This window comes from Chelonia mydas, chromosome 13 (assembly GCF_015237465.2).
Source record: "Chelonia mydas isolate rCheMyd1 chromosome 13, rCheMyd1.pri.v2, whole genome shotgun sequence".
In the NCBI taxonomy this organism is placed as follows: Eukaryota; Metazoa; Chordata; order Testudines; family Cheloniidae; genus Chelonia; species Chelonia mydas.
The window spans coordinates 17,195,248-17,217,754 of NC_051253.2; the positions used below are offsets into that span (position 1 = coordinate 17,195,248).

The 22,507-nt window shown below is 47.2% G+C and overlaps 1 protein-coding gene across 3 annotated transcripts in view; it reads right to left on the minus strand.

Moving 5' to 3' along the window:
• The window catches only part of LOC102948349 (somatomedin-B and thrombospondin type-1 domain-containing protein), a 32,411-nt gene extending 11,786 nt beyond the window's left edge, over positions 1-20,625 (minus strand). Inside the window, exons 1-3 of one of the 3 annotated variants that reach the window (XM_043527045.1) lie at positions 20,504-20,625; positions 20,142-20,464; positions 824-934 (exon numbers count right to left, since the gene is read on the minus strand). In XM_043527045.1, the coding sequence (XP_043382980.1) occupies positions 824-934; positions 20,142-20,376 (346 nt within the window). In that variant the 5' untranslated portion in view covers positions 20,377-20,464; positions 20,504-20,625. Of the gene's footprint in view, positions 1-739; positions 935-20,141; positions 20,465-20,503 lie in introns of all 3 variants that reach the window. The other 2 variants (XM_043527044.1, XM_037877034.2) reach the window with 2 other exon arrangements.
• Between the last annotated feature and the right edge of the window lie 1,882 nt (positions 20,626-22,507).

The window sequence follows — 22,507 nt, forward strand, 5'->3', positions numbered from 1 at the left end:
GATTTAAAATAAACCTGAACTCTTAAATCCACACTAGTAAAGAAGTCAAAGCCAGATTCCGGTCCCAGAGACATCAGCAAAAAAAAAAAAAAAAAAAAAAAAACAGAAGTAGTCAGTGGAATTACACCTGTGGAAAGTCAATGTATTCGAGATCAAATCAGCCTTTACTCCAGATTTACATCAGAAACTGGCACGCAAGAGAAACTGGATGGGGAAAGATGATACCTTGTCTCTGCTGGGCACCATTCCGTCATGACTGTTGCAGCTGATTTATAAAAATACTGCTCAGCACCTCCTAAGGCCAAATTTTCCCTCCTACTTACAAGAATTTTCCTCATCGACTTCACAGGAATTATTCCAGATTTACACTCCTCCGTGAGCTCAGAATCAGACCCCTGGTGTGTTACTTTTGAAACATATCAGATTCCACTAAACAGCATGTACGATTTAAAATAAATTTCCCAGAAAGGATGCCCATGAACCCCATATAAAAGGTTAAATTCGGTTCTCAGTAACGCTGGTGAAAATCCAGCGTAACTCCGCTGACTTCACGGGGCAACTCCAAATTTACATTGGTGTAACAGAGCAGAATTGGGCCCAAAGGCTTTATCTGCAAATAATTCCAGCCCAACAAACCCTGTAAAGAAGGTTTAGTGTCCAGGCCCCTGGATTCAACCAAGCTCTCTTCAGCCCAGGACTCAGCCATGTTCCCAAGAGGTTGTGTTTTCAATGCACTTACTAAGGGACTGTTTGCACTCAGCTCCTTCCTGGTTCCAGTACTCCACACAGCCAGCCTTCTCCTCCAGAGGAGGGCACGCCTCACCTCCATTTCTAGGCTCCTGCACGACGTGTCTCCTCCGAACTCGGTATGTTGCTTGGCAAGGCTCTGCACAGCCACTCCAGTCGCTCCACTCGGATACAGCACAGGAGACCTCTGGGAGTAGGGTGAGAAACAACAAAGTAGGCTGCAGAAATCGTTTGTGCGACACCTTCAGAGATGGATTGGGATCTCTAGCTCAGCTCAATAAAGCAACCTTCCCCAGACTAAAGCTGCGGGATGAGGAGTTTGCAGCCAACCCAGACTGCCTGCCGTATTTGGTCACACAGAGCACTTCCCAATGGTTTCAGTGGAAGGCCCCATACACTCATAGCAGAGAAGTACTTGACCCTGGAGGAAGTTTCAACAACCTAATCTGTGTTGAGGGTTTTGTACCCATGTGGCTACACTGCAGCAAGGAAGCACTGCTGTAAAACAGTGCCTGCACTTAGTCCAGTTTGAAACCAGAGTAAGTCACACCAGTGTAAGACCCTTTTTATACTCTGGTGCAGCACATCTACGCTGGCTGGGGAGGGTGGGAGGAGAGAGTTGCAATGGTGTAACTACAGCCATGCAAACATCCCTAATGCAGACAAGCCCACAGATCCTTTATTCAGACATCATAGGTCTCTCCATAAACAGCAGGAGAATCTCTCCCACTACGTAGCAATGTTTTAAGCGGCTTTATTTCCCTTCTCCCACCAACAAACCACTTTCTTATCCAAATACCATGCCCGCAGGGTGTGTGCTCAACCCCAGGATACACTCTCTCTGGATGTGTGAAGGCATGGACCATGTGTATTTGCGATGTGGAGTACCATGGGGTAAATAGCACAAATACATTTTCCACTAATTTTTGATTTTCTAAATAGATTTTGAGAGTTTAAAGCCAGAAGGGACCATTAGATAGCTAGTCCAACCTTCTCTAGATCACAGACCATTAAAGACTGAATGCATCCGATGAAGTGAGCTGTAGATCACGAAAGCTTATGCTCAAATAAATTTGTTAGTCTCTAAGGTGGCACAAGTACTCCTTTTCTTTTTGCGAATACAGACTAACACGGCTGCTACTCTGAAAACAGACCATTAAATGTAATCCATTAGCCCTTGCATTGAGCCCACTTATTTGTGTTTGAATAAAGCATCTCTTCCAGAAAAGTCATCCAGGCTTCATTTGAAAACATCAAGAGATAAGAATCCAACACTTCCCTGGGTAATTCGTTCCAATTGTTAACCACCCTCATTGTTAAAAAAAATTGTGCCTAACATCTAATTTGGATTTATCTGGCTTCGACTTCCAGCCATTGGTTCCTGTTATGCCTTTCTCTGCTAGATTAAAGAGCCCTTCAGTATCTGGTATTTTCTCCCCAGGAAGGTACTTTGTAATCAAGTCACCTCTCAATCTTCTTTTTGGTGATCTAAAACAGATTGATCTCCGGGACTCTCGCCACAAGGTATTTTCCTCCAGTCCCTGAATAATTCTTGTGGCTCTTCTCCGTGCCCACTCCAAATTTTTCAACAACCTTTTTAAAATGTGGACACCAGAACTGCATGCTGTATTCCAGCACCAGTCTGTCCAAGACCATATATAGAGGTAAAATCACCTCTGTACCACCACTCACTACTCTCCGGGTTATACATACATGGATCGCATTGGTGCTTTTTGCCACAGCATCACACTGGAAGCTCATGTTAAGTTGCTTTTCCACTACGACCTCTAAATCCTTTTCAGAGCCTCTGCTTTCCCACATCCAATCCCCATTCTGTAGGTATGGCCTACAATCTTTGTTCCTAGATATACAACTTTGCATTTCAGAGTAACAGCCGTGTTAGTCTGTATTCACAAAAAGAAAAGGAGTACTTGTGGCACCTTAGAGACTAACCAATTTATTTGAGCATAAGCTTTCATGAGCTACAGCTCACTTCATCTGATGAAGTGAGCTGTAGCTCACGAAAGCTTATGCTCAAATAAATTGGTTAGTCTCTAAGGTGCCACAAGTACTCCTTAACTTTGCATTTGGCGGTACTAAATGGTATTCTGTCTGAATGGCAGCCCTGTCTTCCTCATTATTGACCACTCCAACGATCGGTCATCCACAAATTTTATATTTCGTTCCAGATGATTGATGAAAATGTTGCGTGGTGCCAAGCCTAGTACAGATCCCTGCAGAACGCACTAGAAACACTCCCCATTAGATGATGATTCCTCGCTGGCAATAACTTTTTGAGATGTCAGTTAGCAACCACTTAATCCATTTAACAGGTGCTTTATTGATATTCTAGTTTTTAAATCAGAATGTCACTTAGTATTAAGGGCTGGTCCACGCAGCACAGCAACGTACACTAAATTTCTAAAGGTTTCAGAGTAGCAGCTGTGTTAGTCTGTATCCACAAAAAGAAAAGGAGGACTTGTGGCACCTTAGAGACTAATGCTCAAATAAATGGGTTAGTCTCTAAGGTGCCGCAAGTCCTCCTTTTCTTTTTTTAAATTTGTTAAGTGCTCCAACATATTGCACATTAATTGGTCCTTGTAGAACATACTGTTTCAAGCAGCACTATGTTAAAGTGCACTAGCAGGGTGTGCTTTAGAAATCATGCCACCATAAATGTGCATTGCTCTCCACCTAGACCAGCCCTAAGTCAAATCCCTGACATAAGTCCAACTGTATTACATCTACATGGTTACCTTTATCAGCCAAACTTGTAATTTCATCAACAAATGAAATCAGATTTGTTTGACAAGATCTATTTTCCATACTACCATGTTGACTGGCATTAATTATATCCCTAACCTTTAATTCTTTATCCACTGAAGCCCACATCAGCTTTTTCATTGTTTTGCCCAGGACTGACGTCAGGCTAACCAGCCTGTAGTTAGTCACTTGCCCTTTTTAAATATTGGCACAAAATTAGCACTCTTCTAGTCTCCTGGAATTTCCCCAATAGTGCAAGATTTATTAAAAATTAACTCCAATGGGCCAGAGATCTCCTCAGCCAACTCCTTTGTTTTAGAACTATTGGGTACAATTTATCTGGGCCTGCTGATTTTAAGTGTTTATCCCAAGTAGATGTTGTCTAACATCATCCCCAGTTACTAATGCACCAGAAACTACTTCATCATTGTCACAGGATATAAGAACCTGCTTCTTTCCAAATACCTGCCTTTTCTGCATCATTATTAACAATTTGACCATCTCCATCTAATAATGGGCCTATATACCATTGCTAGGATTTCTTTTGTTCCCAATATATTTTAAAAATTCCTTCTTGTCTTTAGGCCTGTCAGCCATGGAGTTTTCCCTGATGTATTTAGCTTCCCTTATCAATTTTCTGCACTTCATAACTTCTTTTATTGATTGCTATTTATTTCTCCCTTTTCCCCCCATATGCTATATATTTCTTCCCCCCACCCAACTGATTGTGAAACGGCAGCTTTGACCATCTAGTAAACTTTTTAAATAACTCCAATTTTCATTCATATTTTACCGTCTACATTCTTCCTCCCAATCAATTTCACTCAATGTTTCTTGGCTTTGGAAAATCAGCCTTTTTGAGAAGCACCCAGTTTATATATTACTGGTTGGGACTTTCCTCTGCCCATTTTTAATGTCATCAGGTCACATGATCCAGAGGCAACCACCAACTTACAGTCCAGTGATTAATTCATCTTTATCCATCATAATGAGATCCAAAATGCAGTTACCACATGTTGACTGCAATACCTTTTGTGTTAGAAAATCATCATCTATAATTTTTGGAAACTCTAATGATGTTTTACTACTGGCTGCATGAGACCTCCAGTTTGCAAGACATGTCCTGAAGGCCCCCATTACAACACAGTTCTTTCAATACATTACACACACCGGCATTTAAGCAGTATCTTACCCTGTTCTCTGGTTTGATTCAAGGGTCTGTAACAGATTTCCTCCTCCCCACCCCCAAACCCCATCCTGGGCTTTATGAATTAGCACTTCGATCTATATGGATTCAAGATCCTGCATTTCTGAGTCATCAATAACTCTAAAACAGGCAACGGTGTCTTTCATATAGTGTGCCATCGCACCCACACACCCTTTTTTTACCCACTCCATCCTTCCTGAACAGATTATAATCAACAATTTTAACATTCCAATCAGGTGAACTGTCCAATCAGGTTTCAGTAAAGCCAGCTGCATCACATTTGTCCCATCAATGAGAATTACCAATTTTGCTTGCTTGTTACCCAGACACCTAGCATTGGTACAAGGTGCCATTGAAACGTTTCTTCTCTTCACATTCTTTGCCACCTTGGTTCAATAGTTCGCAACACACTGAATCCGCATTTGAACTACATCCGTACCACCACTTATGCAAAGCTCAGGCCCCTTTCCATGTTCTCTTCCCATGAAAATTCCTGCAGTCGAGTCTCACTGGCATGAATTTTAGCAAAGAGCAGATTTCACTGCATCACAGGAAATGAACTTAAAAGCTGCACACAGGAATATTCACTTGCAGGGTCAACAAGGAGTGTGGAACAATACCACATGACTTACCTAGCCAGTGACAATTAACCCACATGGCTCAAATAATAAGTATAAAACATTCACAGAAAACTATTTGCAATCAGTCCAGAGTCCAAAAACATGCAGAAAAAATGTGCCAAATCCTTTTGATTCAATGATTAGTTAAATTTGAGTAAATCACACCCTGCTTAAAAATACGTCACCAGCAGAATTATCCACTCACTTCTCCCCAGAGATGTGTTTTTGGTTAGGTCTATTTTTTTTATGGCCAGGGGGCCTGGGCGCGGGCGCACACACACACACAAAACAAAAGACCACACACACAACACACAAGCTAAATTTATTTGAAATCTAAAATACTATTCCGGGTAAGGACCCCTCCTTACCCTTTTCAGTCACCAAAGCAAACATGGTAGAGAAGGCTGTGAAGTCTGTCCCTGGAATGGGGTCATTGGGCCTTGTTCTAGTAACACAAGCATTACAATAATATTTAGAAATAGCAACATTTCTGGGTTTATTCAGTGCATGTTTACGCTTTCGCTGCCTCTGTTACTGCCAATTTGGGAAATATTGAGGCAGAACCACCAAGGCTTCCATCTTCCCTAGGGCCTCTCATCCAGTTTCATTCAGGAACCAAGCAACCTTTGGACTGGAACAGAACCCTGGGGCATTGGTCCTATCAGGACTGAAAGTGCGTGGTCCTTAAACTGGCCCATAAGCCAGGGGGTCTCAACCTTTTTCTTTCCGAGGCCCCCCTGAAGATGCTATAAAAAGTCCATGGCCCACCTGTGCCACAGAAAACCATTTTTTTCTGCATATAAAAGCCAGGGCTGGCATTAGGGGGAACCAAGCAGGGCAACTGCCTGTGGCCCCATGCCACAGGGGCCCGCACAAAGCTACTTTGCTCAGGCTTTGGCTCCCGCCCTGGGTGGCAGGGTTCAGGGCTCCAGCCTTCAGCTCCATGCAGTGGGGCTTCGACCTTCTGTCCTGGGCCGCAGCGAGTCTAATGCTGGCCCTGCTTGGCGGACCCCCTGAAACATGCTTGCGGCCCCCCTGGGGGCCCCGGACTCCTGGTTGAGAACCACTGCCATAGGCTACCTGGGAACCACAAGCTGAAATAGTTACAGGACTAAGCAGCAGGGGGAACATTTAAAAAAAAAAAAAAAAAAAAGGTCCATCAGCGTATCAGAGATTATTTTGTTGCGTGATTAGAGCATAGGATTGGGTTTGGGAGAACTGGTTTCCTATCCCTGGCTGGCTCTGCCACAAGTTTCCTATGTGACCTTGGGCAAGTCATTGCATATATCTGTGCTTCAGTTTCCTCACTGAGATAGGATAATAAATATTATCCTAATAATTTACTTGTACTGTAATAGCACCTACAGACCCCAATCAGGGATGAGAGCTTGCTGTAGAAAGATGGTGCCTGTCCCAAAGAGCTTACCACCTAAGATAAGAGACAACAGGCGGATACAGTCAGACACATGAGGGAGTACAAGGTAAGAGCTCCTGGGAGGTGAAAATTCATCAACATTTGTAGAGTAATTTGAGATCCTCAGAGGCAGGACACTATGGGACACAGCTCTGTATTGGGACTCAGGAGTCCCGAATTCTATTCCCGGCTCTGCCCCGAGCCAGTCGTGTGACCCTGAACCATCTCCCCTGGTCTGTGCCTCAGTTTCCCCATCTGTAAAAATGGGGCTAATGACACTGACCACAGGAACTGAATTTCTCATTTCCCCCGTGCTCGACCCCCGCTCCGCCCCAGGCCCTGTCCCACTCCACCCCTTCTCCCAATGCCCCACCCCCTCTCTGCCTCTTCCCACCCCGCCAAGTTCACGAGTCAAGAATACGTCTCAAGTCCAGTTCCCCTGCTCTGCTGACTAGATCACTCCCCCACACCTTTTTTTTTTGCTTGCCTGATGCAAATTTTTTCAGCACCTCCATAGTTTGAAATCAACAGATTCCTCATCCCCACCCCATTTTCAGTCACCACTTCCCTTTCAAGCTTGACCTCTTTGCTGAGGTTGCCACTTAGTGCCACTTGTTCTTGGGGCTCCTTTGCAATGGGTTATGATGATTTTATTCCTCACAGAAGGAACCACTGTAGATCATTAGACCAGAGCAGACAGAACATCATTACAGGAATCCCTCATCAGCTCCACCCTGGCCCCCATCTTCCTGGACAGGACTCTAACCTGTCAAAATTATGTTTCGAGGTTTAAACTCCCAATCTCAAAGAGACATGATCAGTATCTGCTTCTGGTGGTTCTGCAAGGGACTAAGAGCCTTCATGTCCCATTGAAGACAATGGGCATGCAGCATCTTACAGGACTGAGCCATTACATAGGAAAGTAGCAACATCAGTGCTAGATTGAGCATCGGTTTGTTGCATTAATATCCTCCAAGATGATCCTGATGTAAACTCAGACCCTGCAGTCGCAAATCAGTGTATTATACAATGTTTCATGAACAGCCCCCCAAAATATCCTTGCAGTCCTCCTATTTCATCCCAGTGTATTTGATTGACATACATAAGACTATTCTGCACCTGAATCAGCAGGAAAGGAATCCAGTATTTCAGCCTTGGTCATTCCGGCATCTCTGCTTCTCCAGGCAGGCCTCTGGACGGCTTCCCTAGCAGCTTTCTGTTGCCAGCCCTTCTGTGCAGTAATTCCTCCCTGTCTGGGATGTGCAGGCATGCTACCTCACATCCTGTCTATAATTAACACTCCCCCCAACTTCAAGTCTTCCTTGCTGGACTGAGAATAGTAACTGGGACATTCACTGCCCATATTATCTGAGAGTTTGCTCTATTTCAGTTTCACCTTGTTTTCCTATTTTAGAAAGTTCAGGTTCATGCGTTATAATCCTAAAATCAACCTCTTCACTCTCCATCCACCTTCCTCAGGTTCCGAGACAGCTTTCTACAAACATCTATATAGAAACTGCGTAGAAAGCCATAGCACGCTACAACAGCATGTGGTCTATTGACAGATCCCGGCTTTCCATTGGACTCCTCAGACCACTTGCTTCTCTCTGCTGATGATAATCATTCCTGTGTCCCGATGTTCCCATTCAGCTTTGGTCCCACTCACTGTGCATCTATGCAGTCTACTAGTTTAGGGCCAGAGTCTGTAGCATGCATGCTCACCAGTCCAGGAGTAGCCCCCACTGAAATCACCATGACCACTTGGGGCATAAAGTACGACTTCAAATGAATAAGGATGGCAGACTCAGACCCTTCATGCTAGGCTCAAATGTGAAGAACTCCTGAGTTCTAATCCCAGCTCTGCCTTGAAGTTGGAGCCCAATCTTGAGAGGTGCCAACTATCTCCTCTCCTATTCAAATCAATGAAGAGTTCAGGGTGTTCAACACCTTGCAACACTGGGCATTTGCCACATAGCCACAAACTAGTCACAATGCCTCCGCTTCTTCTCCAGTAAAACACAGATAATCTCTAGTTACTGAATTAACTTTGTTTGAAACTGCGGCTAGTATTGTCTTCGGTATTTAAAAAAACACCACACACACACACACACCCCACTGTGGCACCATCCATAATATAAACAAATCTGAACCTTCATTTTTGTAACCATACGTCAATATCAGTAATTAGCACTAATGAGCTAAATAAATGAGACGCTGTTCCGAAGATGCAGCAATAAACCCTAAATGTTTATTGGCTTGTACAATGGCCAACATTAATCCTCTAATGAATCCTCTTTGAAATCACCTGTTCTTTCAGCCAAGTTTGGCTTCAGATATTAGTACCACACTTGAAATATTTCATTTTAATATTACTTGGATAAAGTAAATCTGTAGTGATGAAAAATAATCTATTAGAAACAGTCTACAGATATGATTCAGTATCAAATATATTTGAGTTCCTTGCATCCAGTAAAAATGAACCATAAGAAATAACTTTGAGCAAAGAAGATATTAGTATACAGAAAGTGACTATGTATTTTTGGACATGATTCAGTGGCTAGTACATGGTTATATCTACAATATGCCACTAGATGGTACTGTTTCAAAATACTATTGTGATGTATAAATAAACAATAGGCAGTATCCATAACAGATGGTTTGCTGAAAATTTTGGCAGCTTTTGCAAAAGTGACCTACAAAGGGGGAAAATTGTACTTGCCTTTTTGGTTTATTTACAATGCATGAAAAGATTTTTTTTTTCCTGCTAGTTTTATACATGAGAAATTTGGCCGTTATCATTCCTGGTTTTCTTGGAAGACTCCACAGACAACTGGGAAACTAGAAGGAGCATTATATAACAAGTATAGTGTTGTTATTATTTGGATTTCAGTAATATCTGAAGGTTCCAGTCATGTTCAAGGGCTCATTATGTTAGGTGCTATATAATCACTTCAGAAAACACAGTGCCCCAATCCCAAAAAGAGTTCACAATCTAATCCAAAACAAGACACAACAGTGACTTTGACAAACAGTAGGAGACAAGGAGGAAGGTTGGACAGGGGTAACAGTAAAGCAATTACACGGTTACATACATCAAGTATTGCACAGACAAATTATCAGGATTTTTTTTTTCATAAATACATAAAATCAGCTATTCCTGATTGCTGCTCAATCTAACCATCACTGGGAGTGAAACCTTACTGAGAGGAAACAGGATTGACAGTCAATTACGGGTTTTTTGGATGGGGAACCACATCCTGAAAGAAATCCTTCCCAAACTCCTTCTTGTGACCTTCAAACAACCCCCCAACCTTGCAAGATCATCATAAGCAAGCTTCTCAAAGTTCACCAGCCCTTGCCAGAACAACAGATGCACAACCTACAGTCATATCTCCACTGAGACGATGATCAACACCACCCACAACTTGCCTTTCAAGATCCATCAGTCCTACACATGCCTATCACAACACCTTACCCAGTACACTAAATGCCCTAACACCACCTGTGTGGGCGAAGTCAGAATCACTACGCTCTCAAATGAACTCACAGAGAAAAATGATGAGACACAGAAATACCATGACATCTGTTGGTGAGCACTTTTCACAAAATGATCACTCCATATGTGACCTCTCAGTCCTTGTCCTCAAAGGAAATCTGTGCAGCACCTTCAAAAGACAAGCCTGGGAGCATAAATTCATGACTTTGTTAGACACTAAAAATCATGGTCTTAATAAAGACACTGGATTTATGACAGGTTTCAGAGTAGCAGCCGTGTTAGTCTGTATCCGCAAAAAGAACAGGACGACTTGTGGCACCTTTCAGAGTAACAGCCGTGTTAGTCTGTATTCGCAAAAAGAAAAGGAGTACTTGTGGCACCTTAGAGACTAACCAATTTATTCGAGCATAAGCTTTCGTGAGGTACAGCTCACTTCATCGGATGCATAGAATGGAACATATAGTAAGAAGATTTTATATACACACATATATATACACACCCACCCACCCACACAGAGAGAGAGAACACGAAAAGGTGGAGTAAGAGGCTAATTAAATAAGATGAGCTATTATCAGCAGGAGAAAAAAAAACTTTTGTAGTGATAATCAAGATGGCCCATTTAAACAGTTGACAAGAAGGTATGAGGACACCACTTTCTACAAGCCATTACCCCTCTGATCCCACTGAGGGTTACCAAAATAAACTACAGTATTTGCTCAAGAAACTCCCTGAAAAAGCACAAGAACAAATCCGCACAGTCTCTATTCAAACCCAAGTTAATGGTATCTAGTTTGTATATTAATTCAAGCTCAGCAGTCAGATTTATGACTTATTATAGCAATCTCTAACCCACTAACCCTCTGTGTTATCCTATGACTGCAGAGGTGTTAACTGCCCATTTCAGTTTGAATGGTCTCTTACATGCTAACTTCTTATGCTAAACAAGCCATTCCACCTTCCATTTAGGGTGACTCAACGTGTCAACTTTCCCAGACCTGAAGAAGAGCTTGGAGCAGCTTGAAAGCTGGCCTCTTTCACCAACAGAAATTGGTCCAATTAAAAAAAATAATAATAAGTCATCCACCTTCTCTCTCTAATTATGTTTTTGGTAACTCCAATACCTGGCATACAATTGGGAAGAAAGCTCTCCTGGTTAATAATTCTACCCCCGGCCTCTTCAACTGAGGGCTGAGAAATCTTCCACTTCAGTTACCTAGTCTTCCAAGGAGGCCTTCAGGGAAGACATGACTTGATATATCTAAGCTAAGAAAAGCAAGATTTTTTTTTTCCTTAAAGGGGAGGGGGAGTGAGGGGTTTTTTTGTTTTGTTTTTTTCGCCCCCCACTCTGCAGTCCCTTTAACCAAGGAAATTAGCAGCAGGTCTACCCTTAAAATCCTGCAGTGGTGCAGCTGCACTGCTATGGCACTTTAATGAAGATGCTCTAAACCCATGGAGAGAGCTTCTCCCATCAGCTTAGTTAATCTACCTCCACGAGAGGCGGTCGCTATGCTCGTGGAAGCAGCTCTCCTGCTGACACAGTGCTGTCTACACCAGTGCTTAGGTCGGTATAACTACGTTGCTTAGGAGGGTGGATTATCCACAGCCTGAGTGACATAGTTCTACCGAAGTAATTCTGTAGTGTAGACCCGGGCTCAGAAAACCTATGCTAACACACACACACAAAAAAAAACAATGATCTCTTTGAACAGCATCCCACCCCCATTGTATTTATTGTGTTTTTGATTTAATCTACAACATAAACTGTCGGACATGGATAGCCTTATTTGCCATGCACACCTATAGCACTATAGCAGTGAACAAGAGCTTGATCCCTTTAGGCGGTTATCTCTAGATGTGTTCTTAGAGGTTTATTCACTGTTCCAGCCAGCCAGCTTGTCAGATGATTTCCATCCTGCAGCAGCACTGACAGATGAGCTGTATATTTTGTGGCCTTCCCCTCACTCTCAGAAATTGCTCCTTTACCTAGAGTGCAAGCTCTTAAGGACAGGGACTGGCACTGTGTTACATGTCTGAAATGGCTAGTACAATGGCACTGGGGCCTCTCAGCACTACTCTAAAATAATATTTGACTGCTGTGGTCAGCACAGGTGCTGGAGAAAGATACCTCTGAGAGGCAGTTCCTAAAACCTAGCAGCCCTGTGTTGAGTCCAAACCAACATTGCTCATGTGGGTGGTGGAGCCTCCTCTCCCCTCCCCTCATACATCGAATGGTACATAAGAAGTGATCTTCCAAGCACACTTTGTGACTCTCTAGACTAGAGCAGCTTCTTCTAGCAGGCAAGAAAAGAAAAATACCCACCCTGTCTGCATTTGCTGGGTAAGTGACAGCAGAACTTTTCCAAGACACGGGGGAGGGATAGCTCAGTGGTTTGAGCATTGGCCTGCTAAACCAAGGGTTGAGAGTTCAATCCTTGAGGGGGCCATTTAAGGATCTGGGGCAAAAATTGGGGATTGGTCCTGCTTTGAGCAGGGGGTTGGACTAGATGAACTCCTGAGGTCCCTTCCAACCCTGTATGTCCATGACACAACTACAGCAGTTAACAGTGCCAGTGCTACCCTAGGGCACCATTTCTCAAATGCAGCCACCAGGAGGTTTCCCTGTGGCCATGGCACCCTCCTGGGCAGCGATGGAGGAGGAAGCATCAGTCCCTCACCTTCCTCCCTGTTGTTCCTTGATGCGCTGCCCTGCACCGCCTCTCTGGAGACACAACGCTGAAGGAGCAAGGGGAGCTCTCTAAAGGGGGGTTGGGGTTCAGCCCTGCGGTCGTTGGGCAGCAGGGACTTCGGGAGCTTGGCTGCCGACCAGGGCTCCAGCCCTGGGGCTTTAAGTGCCAACACAGGGTTCAGGCCAAGGGATTTCCAGTGCTGACCCCCAACTCTGGCCACGCGGCCCCAGCCTTCGGCCATGGGGCTTCAGGCTCCAACCCCTGGCTGCGTGGTGGCAGCCTCTGACCGCACAGCGCACCAACCCCTGGCCACGCGCTCTGACCCACTAACCCTGGCAGCTGATCCAGGCACTGGCCCTGGATGCAGTGATAAGCTGTCAAAATCTTAACAGCAGCTTCCCTCCTCACCCCACGAGGGGGTCATTGCCCACCCCCGCCCCCGGGACTCCTGCCCCATCCAACCCCCGCCCCGTGTTCCTTGACCCCCCCCCCCCCGGACCCCTGCCCCATCCACCCCCCTCCCCTGTCCCCTGACTGCCCCCAGAACCGGGCAGGAGGGTCTCATGGGCCACCGTAGTGGGTGCCCACCCCACCCTTAAGGGCCAGAGGCACCTGCTGGGGGGCGAGGTGGGGAGTCCCGGTGGTGCTTACCTGGGGCAGCTCCCAGGAAGCATCCAGCAGGTCCCTCTGGCTCCTAAGGGCGGGGGAGCGTAGCTGGGGGGGAGCAGCCACTCCCCTCACTGATCACATCAAAACTGGCACCTTAGGCGCCGACTCCCTGGGTGCTCCAGGGCTGGAGCACCCACCGGCAGCTCCCACGCCCGGCCCCAGCTCACCTCCGCTCCGCCTCCACCTCCTCCCCTGAATGCACCGCCCCGCTCTGCTTCTCCGCGCCCCCGTCCCCCCCCCAGCTTCCCGCAAATCAGCTGTTTGGCAGGAAGCCGGGGAGGGCTGAGAAGCAGGCCTCGGCTTCCCGCTCAGGCCGAGGGTGGCGGAGGTGAGCTGGGGCGGGGAGAAGTTCCCCTGTGCACCCCCCCTGCAAGGGTTACCTGCTGCGGCGCGGGCGGCCCTCCTCGCGCCCCCCCCGCCCCAGCTCACCTCCACCTCCCTGGGCCTGAGCAGGAAGCCGCCGCCTGCTTCTGAGCCCGCCCCAGCTTCCCGCGCGAACAGCTGATTCGCGGGAAGCCGAGCAGAGTGGGGGCGGAGAAGCAGAGCGGGGCGGAGCAGAGCGTTCACGGGAGGAGGCGGAGGCAGAGGCAGAGGCAGAGGTGAGCTGGGGCCGGGGGTGGGGAGCTGCCGGTGGGTACTCTGCACCCACCAAATTTTTCCCTTGGGTGCTCCAAGGCTGGAGCACCCGTGGAGTCGGCGCCTAAGGTGCCACTTTTGGCCAGTTACATTTAGAAGCCCTTTTAGAACCGGTTGTCCCTCGCGGAACAACCGGTTCTAAAAGGGCTTCTAAATTTAACAACCAGTTCTAGCGAACCGGCTCCAGCTCCCCACTGCCTGAATGCCAACCCTGAACTCTGGTGAGTGCCGGCCCTGGGCACCAACACTGACCCCTGCCCCCAGCCGAGCAGCAGCAGGTGCCGAAGCCAAGTGCAAATTCCCACCCCAGCAGTAGCTGCCGACCTGGGTTGTGTGCTCTGATCGCCCACCCTGGCTGCTGGCCATGGACGCCGATCCTGGATGCCAGCTCCAGGTGCAGATCTCCGGTGCCGGCTGTGAACTCCAGCGGGTGCTGGCCCTGGAAACCGACCCTTGGCCCCAGCTGCAGGGCAGCAGGCTCCAGTAGGTGCCAGCCCCAGACACCAACCTCTGGCCCCAGTCATGCGGCAGCAGGCGCAGACCCCAAGCGCCGGCCCTGGGGGCCAAGCCCCGGCCATGTGGCAGCGGGCACGGTTGGGGTCTGCGCCTGCTGCAGGTGCTGGAATGCTGCAGGTGGCCCAGGGCACCATCAGTCCTGACCACGTGGTGGTGGCACCCCTCATCTAATGCCTCATGCCCCACCCCTCCATCCAGGTTTCAATTTGCCAGGACTTGCTCTGAAGTGAGATCTTAAAAAAAAAAAAAAAAGATACAAATATCACTTTTCACAGCTCAGTTAGCAACCCAATGCCACCTGCCTTCAGAGCTGGGCACCCGCCAGCAGCCGCCCAGCTTGACCACAACACCTTTCATTACAAATTAAGGACTGCCCCCGATTACTACTATTTCCCACTGCCTCCCAGGCTCCCCACCCACCACCCCATCACCTATGGGCCCTACTGCCTCCCCCCACATTGTCCCAAGCTCCCTTCCGCAGCCTCACACCCCAGACCTGCCCCATTCCTTGCCTCTTGTCCATGGTGTTCCCCGCACCATGGCAGGACCATGGGCAGTTGTCCACATTGCCCACCCACAAGGCCCTGTTTGGTCCTGGTTAAATCCACACCGCCCTGCTCCCCCAAATACAGAAGTCAAAATATTCCTATGCACCAGAGCACCCAAACAATCACTGAGATGTAAAGGTTTAAAGTTGCCTTGTAAATGCCATAAATCATAATGCAGACTCATTCCCTTCTAAATATTACTACAGTGCAGACAGAGTTGTATTACATAGATTAGGTTTCCTTTCAAATCACAAAAAACATATTCACATGGTGTTTACAACTCCCACCACTGTAGCACCATAAGCAGCCATTGTTCAACCTCATCATGGACAAGATCAAGGTGTGGTGTTTGAGTAGGCTGAAATTGTTTGTGGCGGAAGGCAAAAGAGTTAGAGACAACAAATGGATATCAGAAAGTTTTTCAAAAAAGAAATCAGTGCCAGATAGTGCCCCTGAATGCGATACAGAGATGGTCCCACAGCAGTCACCTCCTGCTAAGAAAAGCAGAACATGGAAGGAAGAAAAACAAACATTTCAAGACCAGCGGGAAATCGCAGTTTCTTGGAATCAGATTGCTTCAGAAACACATTTCCAAGCAAGTTTGTAAGAGAGATTCATCAAGTAAAAATTTATGCACTGCAACATCACTATAGCACTCATGCAGGAGTACTTGAACAGAATTACCACAACGAGTTTCAGAGGCGCAAGCTGTTACATGATGCAAAAACAGAGTTCAAAAGACAACAGCGGCGGCTCAAAGATTTTTTGAATAAAGCTACTTTTAAAGTTGTACTACTTTTGGGGAAAGCAAGGAAACCATTCAGCGATGGAGAACTCCTGAAGAAAATTGTTCCGGTCGTAGAACCAGAAAATAAGCTTTTCAGAGAGATACCACTGACTGAGCAATGCCGCAGCACAAGAGATCTGACGAATTTTCTAGAAAAAGAAATAGCTGGAAAAGTCGCAGCAAGCCCTTTCTACAGTCTGTGCTTGGATGAGAGCCTTGATGTCATGAGGAATCCCAAGGTAATCGTATGCGTTTGCTATCTGGACTGTGATCGCCGTGGTCTTTCTGAAGGTGTTTTAGGTCAGGTGAGCCTCAGAGATAGGCCAACTGGCAAACACATTTTTAAATGTGTTCAGGCGAGAATGCAGGAGTGCCATGTTAGCTTTGACCATCTCTGCGGTTTGACAGCTGATGGGGCAGCAGCTATGCAAAGTGCACGAGTAGCGGTGCTGAATTGCTTCCAAGAAAGGTGCACTCAAACTTTTTTGGTTCACCGTTTTGCCCATCAAGTAGTACTTGCCCACAAAGCTTCAAGGAAAAGTATGGAGGAGGTTGAATCCATAGTGAAAAAAACGTATCAATGCTGTCAACACCAGCAGTGTCAATAAAGGGAGATTCGCAACTCTGTGTGAAATGGGCTGAGAGACCCTACAGGTGCTGCTGAATTACAACCCAGTTCACTGGCTTAGTTTTAATGACCGTGTACAAAGGCTGTTTGAGCTCTGGGAAGAGCTCGTTGAGGTTTTGAATAAAGTTTCAACAGAACTGTCCCAAAAAACAACAACATGGTTGCCTGCTCCTTTTGAAAGAGTTTTTACCAAAGCTTGCTTCCTTGAACTGGGAGCCTCAGAAACCTCAGCTAACAATATTTGATAGCACTGAGGTAATTAATACATTTAGAATGACAATCATTGATATCATCCAGCACCTACAAGAGGAACGGGACTTTTCAGGGGTTTTGTTTGTTTTTTAAAAAACAAGCTTAGTCAATTTCTCAGCTGTCAGGATGAGAATGTGGAGCAAAAAGTCGGCTTAGTTGTAACCAAATACCTGAGTATCCTCTCAGAGGATCTTGAAAATCATTTCAGGGAGGGAAACTCTTTCCATCAGTACACCTTTGTGACTGACCCATTTAACAACTCTGGTTCATCTTTTTAGGCTGCAAACAAACTGCTTTTCAAGACAGATTAGCTTCCTTTGACTCTTTGGATTTAAGGAATCTCAAGTTCCTCATGCTGAAAATGTGCAATGATTCAAGAATGAAAATATACTTCAGTAAGCCTGGTGTTACAATACAGGAGTTCTGGAATAAGGTATACTTTGTAGGACACCTACAAGCCGCTAGTTAAAGTTGCTTTGCTTGTCCCTGTTTTCTACTACTGTGCTGTGTGAAAGGGTATTCAGTGCACTTCATTTCCTGAAAAACAAGTACCAAAACTGCCTCACTGATGCTAACCTCGAAGCTTCTCTTCTAATTTCACAGGAGACGCAACATCCTGCAGATTTTCCTCTCAAAGAGCTTCTGAGTTTTTGAAAGTAATCTGATCCACACAATGGATGTGGTAAAACCCAGAACTATTATTGTCACACACAATATAATAGGATTATGTTTGTTGTTATTATTATCAGTATTACTAGATTGGATTGATATGTTTGTCTTTCTGAAATAAAAAATTTGGACCTATTTGGAGATATGTTTTTTCATTATTATTTGGACTTCTATTATGTCAAAGCATTTTTAAATTTACTGCAAAATTGTTGTACAACCACTTTTACCAAAAAAACCAAAAGAAACAATAATAAAAAAGGTTTCAGAGTAATAATAATAATAAAAAAGACAAGAACGTGCAAGGCACCTTATTTGTGTTTCTATTCTGTTAGGTCCAGTAAAGAATAGAGATAACTGTGCATTATTTTTATTATTGAGTCTGAAAAAAAAAAATCTTACATAAATAAATTACAATGATTTGGATGTATATATGTGCATCTTACTTTATTCACTTTAGGAAAAATAAATAATTTTAGGGAGAAGTGTCAGTGCGGCCACCAGCAAGAGTTGGTGAGAACTTTGTGAGAAATTGTGAGAACCCCTGCTCTAGGGCATGGTCACTGGGAATCATGATGTGTCTGTACTTCAAACACTCCCCACATGTGAAACAGTTCGATTCCAGTGGGCCTGTGTCCACATCACTAAAAGCCACCCTGAAGTCTAGCACCAACAGGACGGACCCCCTCATTGGCAGCCTCAGCCCAGAGGAACCAAGTCAGAAAAGTGACTGAGCTCTTCTCTCATCCCTGGAGTTAACCACTCCAGGTCAGGGCTGAGACAATGAAGGTGTCGTTTGCACTGCTGTAGTCTATGCTGTGCATGTTGGGTATATAGGAGTTTTCAGTCTCCAGAACTGCCAACCCAGCCCCTTTCACCAACACTAAATTCAATTTAAAGCGATTAAATGAAGTCATTTCCCACAGGGAACTTTCCCTCATAAAGTAGTGCTCCCAAAAGATCACGGAAATGTTTGCGTGAGGCAAAAACTTTGTTGGGGCAGAGCCAAATGGAGGAAGAATATGGAGCTCATGACTAGGCCTCTTCAGAATACCATCTGTGTGTGCATCTGACTCTGACGAAAATGCTTGTGGAAACAGGCAGGTGATTACACCCGTCTCTGGAAAAAGTTACCTCCCTGATTAAAGATTTGCACTTTGCTCTAAAGCATTTTACTGCTTGCTCCACCCCCCTGCTGTTCTGAACTGCACATCAATATGTAAACACAGCTGCTCATGGACTGGGGCTCAGGGTCCAGCCAGCTCAAACCCCAGCCCGAACCCAGACCAGACACTTACAGAGTTTGAGAGCATTCTGACTTCTGGGGAGCTGTAGCGACTGACAACAGCAGAGGCTCTGGTCCTAGAGTTAGCAATTCATTAATGAGAGGAAAGCTGGTCTTGTGATTTAAGCACAGGACTGGGACTCGAGAGATCTGGGTTCTTTCCCCATTTCTGTTACAGACTTCCTATGTGACCTTGGGCAAGTCATTTAAGCTTGGGCCTCAGTTTCCCTCTCTGCAAAATGGAGCTGTTACTTCCTTATTCCACAGAGGTTTCTGAAGCGTAATTAATACTTGTAGAGGTGCTCAAATACTATGGTGATACACCCATCATTAAAATAATAAACCTCGCCTAAGTAGCCCCATGACATCCTGAAGGTTAGTTAACCCTAACCTTACATGCAAACCATAAACTTCTCATCAAACTGCTGCCTCAAAACGGTTTACCTACTCTTGTTACAAGTAATGCCCTGGGTTCCTATAACTGGAGATGACAGAAAACCAGTCTGTTACGGTGTGCATTTGTGATGGCCTGTTTCGGGGTTTCTCCTGCACAGCCAGTTCCCTCTGTTGTTGGGGTGGGAGGTTACACACAGTAACAGGGGGGGAAGGGGTGCTTTTGAAAACAGACGCACATTAGGGTCACACACGATACTGAAACGGAAAGGGAACTCGGGGCAGGTGTGGGATCTGAAACTGCTCTTGGGCCATTTTTTTAAAACGGACTAGATTTCTTTCCAGTTGATGGTGCCCCTTAAACTCCCTTGGTTATTTCTAAACACCAGAAAAGGGGGTGGGGGGTGCTAAGGGAAAGGACAAGGAGTGTATCCCAGAAGAGGCACTGCCCAGGCTGTTACTGATTTCTCAGATCAGACCAGGAGCTGCCCAGCAGCACAAACCCTAGTCAGTAAAATCTAGGGCAAAACAACAAATATTGAACCAAACCCTGATATTGAGCCTGAGGCTGCTGGCACCTCTTCCTGGCCCCCCACAGGCACTGGGGGGGGGCTTCCAGGAGACACGTGGGTGCTCACTGCCTCGCCTTGGACCGACGAGCAGGTGGCACCTCCCCATGGCACCTTCAAAGTGACTTATGGGTGCTGAGTGCTCAGCCCCACCCCGCGGCACCTGGGGGTGCTCGGCTCCTCCGGGCCAGCCCCGCAGGCAGCCGCCCGGCCTGGCCCGGCCCCTCTGGCCGCACGCCGCAGCGGGCGCTCACCCACCTGGGCAGGCCTGCGGGTAGTCGTGGCAGCAGTCCATGGTGCGGGGACACGCCTGGTCGCAGTAGCAGGCGCCGTGGGATCGGTCCGGTCTCCAGCCGCTGCTGACACAAGCCAGGTCCCTGCCCCGGCAGCAGCGCCCCAGCTCGGCGCAGCCGGCCTCCGAGCTGGGCGCCAGAAGGAGCAACAGCAGCGCGGCCGCCGCCGCCGCCGCCAGCCAGCCGGGGCCCCGAGCCATCGCCGCGCCCGGCTCGGGGCGAGGGCAGCAAAGGCAAAGCCGGCCGCAGCCGCGCCCAGCCCCAGGCGGGGCGGGGCGGGCCGGGCCGGGCCTGGCAGGCACCACCTAGGGAGCCCGGCAGCCGCCGCCGCAGGGGCGCGGTGCCCAGGTGCTGCGGAGCCGGTGGTGCCGGCGGCTGCTCAACTCATCGTCCCCGCAACGGGCTGCGCTTTAGGGAGGGGGCGAATCACGGGGCTCCCTCACCCCCAGCCCAGCTCCCGCGATGTAAAGGAACAAGGCGCCTGCCCTGCTGCCGGTAGTTCTGACACACCGGCCGGGACCCTCCTGCTCCGCCCCCAGCGAGCCCCCTGCCCCCGGTGCTCGGCGCTGGCGCCCCTTGGACACACGTGCCCAGGCTCCGGCTCACACTTGTCGCTGAGTTTCATGCACACAGTCCCCCTCAACGCTCGGCAGGGCGGAGGGCGGGGCTGTGGGGCTCATTTCATTCACCTTCCCTCCCCCGGTCCCGGCTTTCCTGCTCTCCTCAGCCCTTGACAGCAAAGAGTAGCGCTGAAACTGCCTCTGAAGAGCCCCACACCCCTAATGAGGGTCACGTAGAACCGGGTTTCCTTTGGCCGGGGTGGGCAAACTTTTTGGCCAGAGATCCACATCTAGATATGGAAATTGTATGGTGGAACATGAATGTTCACAAAATTGGGGGCTAGGGTGAGGGCTCCGGTTGAGGGTGCGGGCTCAGGGCTGGGGCTGGGGATGAGGGGTTGGGGTGCAGGAGGTTGCTCTGGGCTGGGACCGAGGGTGGGAGGGGGATCAGGCTGGGGCAGGGGGTTGGGGCATGGGAGGGTGTCAGGTGCAGGCTCCGGGAAGTGCTTACCTCAGGCAGCTCCCAGAAGCAGTGGCATGTCCCTCCTCCAGTTCCTTCACAGAGGCACGGACAGGCGTGTCTGTACGCTGCCCTGTCCGCAGGTGCTGCCCCTGAACTTCCCATTGGCCGTAGTTCCAATACCACTCCCTGGCTGGAGCACCAGTGCAGGGCAAGCCCCAGACCCTGCTCCCTGGCGGGAGCTCGAGGGCCAGATTAAAATGTCTGGAGGACTGGATGTGGCCCCGGGGCCGTAGTGTGCCGATCCCTGCCTTAGGCCAATGGGAGTCACTGCACTAGGACAGAGACTGCCTTTGTGTGGGCAATGTCTAGTGCAGTGAGGCCCAGGTTTTGGTTGGGGAGACCCTACACCTATGGCGATACAACCAGATAATAAACGCTGCCAGTATTCTAATCTATTGTAACACTCCAGAGATCTTCAGCTAGCAATGGTGATGTTACGTCATATTATTATTTGTTATCTGTATGGCATAGCACCTGGGAGCCCTAGTCATGGACCAGGGAGCTGGCCAAACACAGAACCAAAAGACAGTCCCTGCCCCAGTCTCAGGTTTTCAGTGCCTCAGTCCATTGCTATAGACCACAACAGTATTTTTATTAGGCTAATTCTTTGCTATAACATACTTATATCTGTCCTTGATGTTAATACACTTTGTATTGACTTTAACCTCACAGTGGCTTTTTGAAACTTAAAGGGTATGACATGTATACATTGGCTGCCAGCTGTTAGCCAGCTCAAGCCCCAAAAAAGGGACACAAAGAATACTACCAAAAAAACATTTAAAAGACACTAATTTTTTCAGATATAACTCCAGCAAATCCAGGATGCCACTATAACCTGAGGCTGCACCATTCTCACTACAGCAGCCTGTAATAAACATGACCCAGCTGTCTACCCTGCCTCACTGCAACAACTTTACTATGAATGTTTTGCTAGCTTTCAAATGCTGGAGGCTTAAAGACATTAGAGCAACCCCTGTGCATTATTTAGCTATTCACTGGGGATCAGGTGGTTTTACTGTAGCTTTTTAGCAAAGGAACTGGCTTTAAATATTGATCACAACAGATGTTATTACTTGCTGTGTGCTGAGCAGGGGTTTGCAAAACCCACCCACTGACTAGTTACAAGGGATTAGACTAGAGTTCTAATGGTGGTCAGAGGAATAAAGTTGCTACTTAAGAGAGGCTGCACTGGAGACATGGAAAATATTATTACAGAGCAGACTGTGAGGTTCTGAGCGCTTGGCAGTT